The 11,058-nt window shown below is 42.7% G+C and overlaps 1 protein-coding gene across 1 annotated transcript; it reads left to right on the top strand.

Annotated features, from left to right (window-relative positions):
- Positions 1-227: 227 nt before the first annotated feature.
- On the top strand, positions 228-7,868 carry LOC311137893 (ATP-dependent RNA helicase DDX19B-like). Its single transcript, XM_084172499.1, has 12 exons — positions 228-465; positions 1,039-1,078; positions 1,285-1,407; positions 2,739-2,874; positions 3,122-3,214; positions 3,606-3,708; positions 4,400-4,514; positions 4,731-4,908; positions 5,027-5,264; positions 6,476-6,638; positions 6,985-7,176; positions 7,432-7,868. Exons 1-12 carry the CDS (start codon positions 409-411, stop codon positions 7,491-7,493), a joined length of 1,500 nt encoding a protein of 499 aa, XP_084028625.1. The 5' UTR covers positions 228-408; the 3' UTR covers positions 7,494-7,868.
- The last annotated feature ends 3,190 nt before the right edge of the window (positions 7,869-11,058 follow it).

Raw genomic sequence — 11,058 nt, 5'->3', positions numbered from 1 at the left:
TTTCTAGAGGCTGCGTAAAGTACTAAATACATATTGTGAGAAACTGATATTTTACGGCAAATAAATTATAGCGTAAAACCATAGCGGAACAACAATCATTTCATCCAGGCAGGATATTTTGGATTAAATGCACTAGACAGAACTAGCTAACCCATATACAGTATATTTGGATACACTTTTTTTTTGTTCCAGCTGGGAGGAACTGTTTTGCTATTGTCTCAATCTCTCCACCCGGACCTTTTTACGGACGCACTGGTGCACTCCGGAGCCGATTTCGTCACGCCATTGTACTATTAGTTTATTTTTCAGACTTTGGAAAGATTTTGTTAGGGTTCCTAGCTCAGTGTTGAAACTCGGGGGAATCCGGTGGTGAGATAAGAGCACGAGCGTGACCGAATAACAGCTGCCATGTCAACGGACTCCTGGGCCCAGGCTGTGGACGAGCAAGAAGCCGCTGCGGAATCGGTAAGCACGAGCCGAACTGCTCTTTGGCGAAATGTGTCGGGTCATGGGCCTATGCTTCGGCTGGTTAACGTTAGCTATAGATTCTGTTTAAATATTGCAGATTACCTTAATTAACTAGCTAGTTAAATAGTTTACCGATATTGCAATCAATCAACATTACATACATGACCCCTCGACCGTGTTACCGTTCACATCATAATGCCTACTGTAACTAGCTAGTTTGGTTAACGTTAACTAACTAACTAGTCGAGTTAGCAAACGTTAGCTAATTAACGTGAATTTGCTAACTTGGCTAGCCAGATCAACTAGCTATTAGTAATTAATTGTTTCCATTGCATTGTATGACACCACGTGCTCTGTTACATACAATTCGATCTCGTTAGCGTTAACCCGATTTCATTTATTACTTGTCACGACTTCCGACGTGGTCAAGAAATGGCACCTGTCCAGGGAGGGAGATCCCACATGTTCACGCACTCCAATTTGTGCAGCACATGCCTTGCCTTGAAATGATCCGTTTCAAAACATTCCTGGACATCCTAAAACCAAATGATGCTTGTTTATATTTCCTAGATTGGTAGCCTACAAATCAAAGACAAGCCCGAGGAAAATGGTAAGAGAAGTTATCCCAGATTGCCTACTATAAACAGGCTATGTGGTTTAGCATAACACATGGTCTGAAGGATTATAACTTCAATTTGTGAATCAATTCTTGTTAAGGTGGTTTGGGTGAAAACAAAACAAAAAATCATTGAAAATGTATGTGTCAACTTGTTCTGAGAATACCACAAGCTAACAAATACCATATGGTACCCTCAGGTACTGCCAACACTGCGACGACGACAACAACAACGACAACAAACACAGCAGCAGCCAGCGCTGCAATGCCTGCGAAGACAGGCGGAGGAGAGGGAGACAAAACAGGGGAGGAGGACGATAAAGGTGTTTACTATCAGGCCACACAAAAATACAACATGGGATGGCAGCAGTGGTGGAAAAAGTACTCAATTGTCGTACTTGAGTAAAATTAAAGATACCTTAGCAGAAAATGACTCAAGTGAAAGTCACCCAGTAAAATACTGGTTTTAAATATACTTAAGTATCAAAGTAAATGGAACTGCTAAAATATACTTGTGTATGAGTGGTCCTCTGTAGCTTAGCTGGTAGAGCACTGCGCCTGTAACGCCAGGGTAGTGGGTTCGAGCCCTGGGACCACCCATACACATTTTTTACATTTTAGTCATTTAGCAGACGCTCTTATCCAGAGCGACTTACAGGAGCAATTAGGGTTAAGTGCCTTGCTCAAGGGCACATTTACGTCATTTAGCAGACGCTCTTATCCAGAGCGACCCACAAATTGGTGCATTCACCCTATAGCCAGTGGGATAACCACTTTACAATTTTCTTTTTTTTTTTGGGGGGGGGGGGGGGGTAGAAGGATTAATTTATCCTATCCCAGGTATTCCTTAAAGAGGTGGGGTTTCAAGTGTCTCCGGAAGGTGGTGAGTGACTCCGCTGTCCTGGCGTCGTGAGGGAGCTTGTTCCACCATTGGGGTGCCAGAGCATTACTGTAAGTTGCTTTGGATAAAAGCGTCTGCTAAATGGCTTATTATTATTATTATTATACTTAAGTATTAAAAGTATAAATCATTTCAAATTCCTTATATTAAGCAAACCAGACAGCACTATTTTCTTTTTTATTGACGGATAGCCAGGGGCACACTCCAACATTCAGACATAATTTACAAACAAAGCATTTGTGTTTAGTGAGTCCACCAGATCAGGGGCAGTAGGGATGACCAGGGATGTTCTCTTGATATAAGTGCATGAACATTTTCATGTCAAAATGTTACAGGAGTACTTCTGGGTGTCAGTGAAAATGTATGGAGTAAAAAGTACATTATTGTCTTTAGGAATGTAGTGAAGGAAAAGTTGGCAAAAATATAAATAGTAAAGTACAGATACCCCCAAAAACTACTTAAGTAGTACTTTAAAGTATTTTTAGTTAAGTACTTTACACCACTGGATGGCAGTGTTTCCTTTCACAGCAGAGCCAGATTATGGTGTTTCAGTTGAGCTGTCTTTGACAGCCTGGTTTGTGTTTGATCATCAGATGCAAATGTTGTCATACTGGTGTTGCCAAAGCTTTGCTTCAAGACAGCTAGTCTATATTCTCCTGTAGACTGTCTCTCCTTAAATGTGTTGTGGCAGGTCCAAACAGACCTCTGGAATATTATGTCACTGCATTGTAAATGTAATGTAACTGTTTTCAGATGACAAGGCGGCACAATCGTTGTTGAATAAGTTGATACGCAGTAATCTAGTGAACACAACCAATCAAGTAGAAGTCCTACAGAGGGATCCCAACTCTCCGCTTTACTCTGTCAAATCCTTTGAGGAGCTGCGGCTGTAAGTTACTTTATGTCCTGTCTATAAACTCTAAGAGCTGTCTATGAGGTGCCTATGAACTGTTAGAGTGCACAAGGTGTTATGAATGTTATTGAACACAAATTACAGTTTTGATCAGAATCTGTTTTGCTGTTGGCACATGTAATGTGCTCTTGGCCCCTGGCTCTGTGTCCATATATTTCTCAGTTTTGAATAAAAAAATGTGTCCCCTTAATACTCACATTGTTTCCCCTCCCTGTCCCCACAGTAAACCTCAGCTGCTCCAGGGAGTGTACGCCATGGGCTTCAACCGCCCCTCCAAAATCCAAGAGAACGCATTACCCATGATGCTCGCAGAACCGTGAGTTTACAGAGAGCTTCAGTCAGACACTTCCTGATACCTCTTAGTCAGTCACACACATCTCTCAGCTCTTTGTATCAAGTTAATATTCATTCCCTGAATCCCAAACTAGTTCAGACTAGAGAGATGATTTGTTTTGTTTGGACAGACGGCCGATAGACATGAGAAGTGCTGTGTAAAGTCCACCTCTGTAATACCAACCATCCTCTGGCCTGTCTTGCTCTTCTCCATTTAAACTGAAATCAAACTGTTCTATTTAACTAATTTCCATTTAACTGATCTGATTGGCCATTAAACAGTTTTTCCAGAACAATCATGAAGCTCTGTCTTTCCTCTCTCCTGGTGCCTTCTCTCTCTTTGTTGATCTGACCTGTGCTCTGATGGCTACCAGCCCACAGAACCTGATAGCCCAGTCTCAGTCGGGGACGGGGAAAACTGCTGCCTTTGTCCTGGCCATGCTCAGTCACGTTGACCCCAACAACAAGTTCCCACAGGTGAGTTGAGCCCTGACCCTTGACTTCTCAGGGTCACTTTCATGAGGGTACCCTGTCCATTTGATTGTCCTACCTATGAGCTCTCTAACACCTTCCTCTCTCCTCTCCCCCAGTGTGTGTGTCTCCTACCTATGAGCTATCTAACACCTTCCTCTCTCCCAGGCTCTGTCTGTGTCTCCTACCTATGAGCTATCTAACACCTTCCTCTCTCCCAGGCTCTGTGTGTGTCTCCTACCTATGAGCTATCTAACACCTTCCTCTCTCCCAGGCTCTGTCTGTGTCTCCTACCTATGAGCTATCTAACACCTTCCTCTCTCCCAGGCTCTGTCTGTGTCTCCTACCTATGAGCTATCTATCACCTTCCTCTCTCCCAGGCTCTGTGTGTGTCTCCTACCTATGAGCTATCTATCACCTTCCTCTCTCCCAGGCTCTGTCTGTGTCTCCTACCTATGAGCTATCTATCACCTTCCTCTCTCCCAGGCTCTGTCTGTGTCTCCTACCTATGAGCTATCTAACACCTTCCTCTCTCCCAGGCTCTGTGTGTGTCTCCTACCTATGAGCTCTCTAACACCTTCCTCTCCCCCAGTGTGTGTGTCTCCTACCTATGAGCTATCTAACACCTTCCTCTCTCCTCTCCCCCAGTGTGTGTGTCTCCTACCTATGAGCTATCTAACACCTTCCTCTCTCCCAGGCTTTGTGTGTGTCTCCTACCTATGAGCTGGCCCTGCAGACAGGGAAGGTCATTGAGCAGATGGGGAAGCACTATTCAGAGGTCAAACTAGTCTACGCCATCAGAGGAAACAAGCGTAAGTCTACTACGGAGTCCTTTTAAAGTCTCTCAACTGATTTTACTGCATTTCAAACGGAGTGGAACACTGGTATGACCAGGTTAATCATCCACCGTGGTTGTTGGAACCGTGCTGAAAAGGACAATGTGAAAAGAAAAGATCAGAACCACAGTTAAATTGGGCTCGGCACTACAGTGTGAAAAGGGAAATACTCTCTCTTCCTCTCCCCCCCAGTGCAGAGAGGTACCCAGCTCCAGGAGCAGGTTGTGATTGGAACGCCGGGCACCATGCTGGACTGGTGTCTGAAGTTCAAGTTCATCGACCCCAAGAAAATCAAAGTGTTTGTCCTGGACGAAGCTGACGTCATGATCGCTACACAGGGTCATCAGGACCAGAGCATACGCATTCAGAGGTACACACACAGTCACATTCACACACATTGACCCCTTAGTCCTCTCTCTCTGTGTTTCAGGAAGTTGCCTAAAGTTATAAAACCAGCCCACCATGCTGACCCCTTTTCTCCCTCTCAGGATGCTACCCAAAGAGTGCCAGATGCTGCTGTTCTCGGCAACGTTCGAGGAGACTGTGTGGAACTTTGCTCAGCGCATCGTCCCAGAACCCAACATCATCAAGCTGAAGAGGGAGGAGGAGACTCTGGACACCATCAAACAGTACTACGTCCTCTGTAACAGCAAAGAGGAGAAGTTCATGGCCCTCTGCAACATCTACGGAGCCATCACCATCGCTCAGGCCATGATCTTCTGTCATGTGAGTTAGAGCCATCACCATCGCTCAGGCCGTGATCTTCTGTCATGTGAGTTAGAGCCATCACCATCGCTCAGGCCATGATCTTCTGTCATGTGAGTTAGAGCCATCACCATCGCTCAGGCCATGATCTTCTGTCATGTGAGTTAGAGCCATCACCATCGCTCAGGCCATGATCTTCTGTCATGTGAGTTAGAGCCATCACCATCGCTCAGGCCGTGATCTTCTGTCATGTGAGTTAGAGCCATCACCATCGCTCAGGCCATGATCTTCTGTCATGTGAGTTAGAGCCATCACCATCGCTCAGGCCATGATCTTCTGTCATGTGAGTTAGAGCCATCACCATCGCTCAGGCCATGATCTTCTGTCATGTGAGTTAGAGCCATCACCATCGCTCAGGCCATGATCTTCTGTCATGTGAGTTAGAGCCATCACCATCGCTCAGGCCATGATCTTCTGTCATGTGAGTTAGAGCCATCACCATCGCTCAGGCCATGATCTTCTGTCATGTGAGTTAGAGCCATCACCATCGCTCAGGCCATGATCTTCTGTCATGTGAGTTAGAGCCATCACCGTCGCTCAGGCCATGATCTTCTGTCATGTGAGTTAGAGCCATCACCATCGCTCAGGCCATGATCTTCTGTCATGTGAGTTAGAGCCATCACCATCGCTCAGGCCATGATCTTCTGTCATGTGAGTTAGAGCCATCACCATCGCTCAGGCCATGATCTTCTGTCATGTGAGTTTGTTATTCCAGTTAATCAACGTGTTTGAAGGGATTAGTTTGAGCGAGGCGTATAATTGCTTATCTTGATCACATAATGAGTAAGTGGTTTGGTATGTAAGGTAAGGGGATTATGAGTAAGTGGTTTGGTATGTAAGGTAAGGGGATTATGAGGAAGTGGTTTGGTATGTAAGGTAAGGGGATTTGTAGATTGGTGGTTCAGTGAGTGCACACACTGTGGTATTTAGTCACATAAGTGTTGAGGAAATGTTTAATTCTCAACTGTCAAGTGTTAAATCTGAAAATGTTAATAATGTAAGCAGTATGGCGAGATGGAAAGCTATTACCATATTGTTTTATACCTATTTAATCATCTCAGATCAACACTAGGAGCTAAAGGAGAGGTTTCCAGTGGGTCGGGGGTTGATTTGGGATCTGGTGTTTCTCTCTGTGTACTTTATCCCCTTGTCTCTCTCTCTTTCCCCCTCAGACCAGGAAAACGGCAGGGTGGTTGGCAGGTGAGCTGTCCCGGGAGGGCCACCAGGTGGCGCTGCTCAGTGGTGAGATGCAGGTGGAGCAGAGAGCTGCTGTAATCGACCGCTTCAGAGACGGAAAGGAGAAGGTCCTGGTCACCACCAACGTCTGTGCCAGAGGTAACTCACTCACTCAAACTACTGGTCTTTATTTAAAGGCCCAGTCTGATATTTAGATGTTTTTGAACATTTTAATTAATGGTACACCTATTGATTCTTGAAGAGTTTCAAATGAAGGAGTAGGCCCTTTTTTAGCTAGTGATGCAACAGTAACTGTTCAACTCCTCTTCAGATGGACGACGTAGACTGTTAACGTTACATTAATACACTGGTCTTCATTGAATTAGTTTTAGTATTCTGCTCCTGGGTAGTTATTGGATATGTTGTACACTACTTTTATAATGTTCGGTCTGTCCATTCACATATTCTCAGCTGTCTATAATCTGACCCTTGACTCTCCCTCCAGGTATCGACGTGGAGCAGGTTTCCGTGGTGATAAACTTTGACCTGCCGGTGGACAGAGACGGTAACCCAGACAACGAGACTTACCTGCACCGGATTGGCCGCACGGGTCGTTTTGGGAAGCGGGGATTGGCCATCAACATGGTGGACAGCAGGTTCAGCATGAACATCCTCAACAAGATCCAGGATCACTTCAGTAAGTCAGGATGTCTGAATAAATAATTTATTTATTGACCTTTCAAATCAAATTTGCTACCCCTCCCAAATGATTTTTAAACTTCGAGGTCAGTTTTCCAGGACACGGATCAAGCCTAGTATGAACTAAAAAGCGTTTTCCATGGAGATTCTTCATTGAGCTTGCTTTTTGGTTCAGGACTAAATAATGTCCGGGAAAACCGTCCCCAAGAGTGTGACGGTCTTTACAATGACCTTCATCCTCAATCATCCACAGATAAGAAGATCGAGAAGCTGGACACAGATGATCTGGATGAGATAGAGAAAATCGCCGGCTGAAAAGAGAGAAAGAGTTCAGAACCACATGACTGCTCAAAGCCCTGCTCCCCCCACCCCCGACTCTCCTTGGACTGTTCTCATACAGTGTTTTAATTTGAACATTTTAGCGTTGGAGAGTGCAAAGCCACAAACACAGCTATAATGTTTACATGTGGTGTAAATGTCTTATATCTCTCAGATATATTTTAACAAGTCTCTGAAACGTTCCTGTTTCACTCTTTCTACTTATTAATGAATAAAGTTTATAATATTAGCAAACATTTTATTTGTATATGTGCATTGTAATGCCATCATGGTGGTAGGCTTAAGAGTGCAATGGCTTGTGCTTATGAAAAACATTTTTAAATTATGCAAATTAAATGTTACTAGTTCATATCTTCCCTGTTCATGCAGTTATTTTGGTGGAATGGAAACAAGCCCTCTCATTTTATATAAAGATATTTTTGTTTAACCCAGTCCCTGAATGAGATCTCCAGGAGAGCATAATCAGGAAAGTAAGCTGAATGCTTTAAGATTTTAGTTATCATTTGTGAATGTTTTGCAATGAATACAAGAATTCTGATAAGTAGTACAAAGAGTGAAATAGATGTATTGTTTTGAGAGGTCTTTGTTTTTTGTAAAATCATAAAGTTACTTAGTTGTGATGGTTGGGGTCAGGGTTCCATGCAAACTTGTATCAACCTTTCAGCATGCCACTACCGTGGGTGGTACAGTGTTGGAATCACATAACCTCTGATTTGTTAGTTTCAGGATTTTCCCTCAAAATGCCAAATAGCAAAAGGGATATGGAGAAAACGTCAACCTCAAATGTTTTTATCAGTTAGAAAACACCAACACAGACCTCGATAAGTTGTTTCTTAAATCATCGCTCAGTGGAACTGTTGGCATCATTAGGTATGTTATCATTCATATCTGATTGACCATGTACCTGGAGACTCACCTGTCAAGATATTAGCTATTGGTCTGATTTTATTAACTCACAAAGTGTCACTAATGTCCCCATCTTAAAATCAGGAGTGACTTTCTGGTCACACCATTGTGTTTTAAATGAAAACTCCACCCAAAGATGTATATTTTGATATTTGTTTAATTAGTCCAGTGTTAATGTAGTCCCAAAATCCGTCACCAATCAAGTTTAAGATATATAAATGTCAAAATACAGAAATACTGGCCCCGTGTAGCTCAGTTGGTAGAGCATGGCGCTTGCAACGCCAGGGTTGTGGGTTCGTTTCCCACGGGGGGCCAGTATGAAACATTTATGCACTCACTAACTGTAAGTCTCTCTGGATAAGAGCGTCTGCTAAAATGTAAAAATATTTATGCATTTTTAAAGTTATTTATCTTAACTTGATTGCTGACATGCAAAACATTTTGGGACTATATCAACAATGGATTAATGAAATAAATACCAAAAGATAGTTTTTGGGTGGAATTCTCCTTTAAGGCTGTGCTTTAATAGACATTTTGTAAAACGTCATAACTCATTACGATTGTGAGGGGGTGCAAAAACGAAAAAACAACCTTGAGATTGAATTACCCAACAATGCCTTCCTCAAGTGCATTTTCTGTAAGATGTTGATATTTATTTTCAAAGATATTATTGGCTCAATATTCTGAGTTACGACTTGATATTTTGTCATATTTGACAAATGATCACCTCACCCTGAGTGTAGAACGTGTGATTTGAAGCAAAATGCTGATGTGACTAAAGATGCCTGTAAGACTCCCTGTGGACTGGTTTCCCGGACACAGATTCAGCCTAAACCTGAACTTAAAAGCATTTTCGATTGAGATTCTCCAGTGAGTTTGCTTTATAGTCCAGCATTAGGCTTGATCTGTGTCTGGGAAACCAGCCCTATGTGTTTATCAAATACTCAGATGCATGGACAGACGTATACGAATAAATACTTGTATATACAGTACAAAGAAATTTGAATGAAAAGTGTGGCTGAATGATTGATTGATTTATAGTCACCTAAAAGCATTCCTTACCAACTGAAATGTTGATACACCTATAGCGTCTCTGCATTATAGTGAATTAACATTGACGGGTGACTTTTCAAAACTACCTGTATTTGGAGAAGTTTCAGAGGTGTCCTTAATATAATGACATGATAATTGCGTTTGATTTGAATGAGGCTGGAATTATGTTTGTTTGGTCAGTCAGAATCTATCCTTTACAGAACCTCACCTCACTTCTACTGTTCTGTTAACTGTTCAGTTCTGTTAGCTAACTGCGTGTGGGATTATTTTTAGCAAGTCAAGTGAATATCTGGGTGTATGTTATTGAATGGTAAAATGCAGCCAATTTTTGAGAATCACTGATGTTAAATTGAATGACATGTTATTCTTCTCTTGGTCAGGGAAATGTGTATGTATGCAGTTAGATTTGGACATTTGGATGTATACTTCCGAGTGCACTTCGTTGAGTTGACCCACTATTTACCATTCTGTACTCAACACTCCTACCAAACTGTTGTTTTGGTCTAAATAACACCAAGTTACCCCATTAACCCCAATTGTTAATAATAAAATGTTAAATCAAGATTTAAAGTTAGGGTTGGTTGATATTATGTCTTCATCCTTCTACACTTTGGTGTCGTGTGTCTGTGTATGTGTGTTTTGAATGGTGTGACATTCCAGAAACATTCCTGCCGTCGAAATATTTCAAGGCTTTTTTAGCTTTTTTCCTTCTGGTCATATATAGACAGATGATATGTATCCTACTGTAGTAGGCCCAGATCAGACTAGTGTCTGAGTGTTGTAGATAAACACAACAAGCTATATGCGTACGTACAGCTGATGTGGGTGTTATCAGAGACGCACCAGAGAGAAAGAGACAGGCAGCCTCACACATCTTAACTTGACTTCCTCCTTAATCACTCAACTGTGGTCGGGGTCCATATACAGTGCCTTTGGAAAGAATTCAGCCCCCTTGACTTTTTTCACATTTTGTTACGTTACAGCTTCATTGTAAAATTGATAAAATTGTTTGTTTTCCTCATCAATCTACACACAATACCCCATAATGACAAAGCAAAAACGGGTTTTTAGAAATGTTTGCTAATTTATTAAAAATAAAAAACGGAAATATCACATTTACATAAGTATTCAGACCCTTTACTCAGTACTTTGTTGGAGCACCTTTGGCAGCGATTACAGCCTCGAGTCTTCTTGGGTATGACGCTACAAGCTTGGCACACCTGTATTTGGGGAGTTTCTCCCATTCTTCTTTGCAGATCCTCTCAAGCTCTGTCAGGTTGGATGGGGAGCGTTACTGCACAGCTATTTTCAGGTCTCTCCAGAGATGTTAGATCGGGTTCAAGTCCGGGCTCTGGCTGGGCCACTCAAGGACATTCAGAGACTTGTCCTGAAGCCACTCCTGCGTTGCCCACAGTATGACGCTGCCACCACCATGCTTCACCGTAGGGATGGTGGCAGGTTTCCTCCAGACGTGACACTTGGCATTCAGGCCAAAGAGTTCAATCTTGGTTTCATCAGACCAGAGAATCTTGTTTCTCATGGTCTGAGAGATTCCAACACTCAAGACATCACAAATGCAGTA

This window comes from Coregonus lavaretus (assembly GCF_964263955.1).
Source record: "Coregonus lavaretus genome assembly, chromosome: 12".
In the NCBI taxonomy this organism is placed as follows: domain Eukaryota; kingdom Metazoa; phylum Chordata; class Actinopteri; order Salmoniformes; family Salmonidae; genus Coregonus; species Coregonus lavaretus.
The sequence above is the reverse complement of the archived record's forward strand: the minus strand, read 5'-3'. Positions and strand labels throughout refer to the sequence as shown.

What these genes read in the sequence shown, in the direction of transcription:
- LOC311137893 (XM_084172499.1), top strand. Translation starts at nt 409, where the DNA reads ATGTCAACGGACTCCTGGGCCCAGGCTGTGGACGAGCAAGAAGCCGCT. An exon ending in AGACAAGCCCGAGGAAAATG is followed by an intron (nt 1,079 to 1,284) that starts GTAAGAGAAGTT and finishes TGGTACCCTCAG; the next exon opens with GTACTGCCAACACTGCGACG. An exon ending in CGCCATCAGAGGAAACAAGC is followed by an intron (nt 4,515 to 4,730) that starts GTAAGTCTACTA and finishes TCTCCCCCCCAG; the next exon opens with TGCAGAGAGGTACCCAGCTC.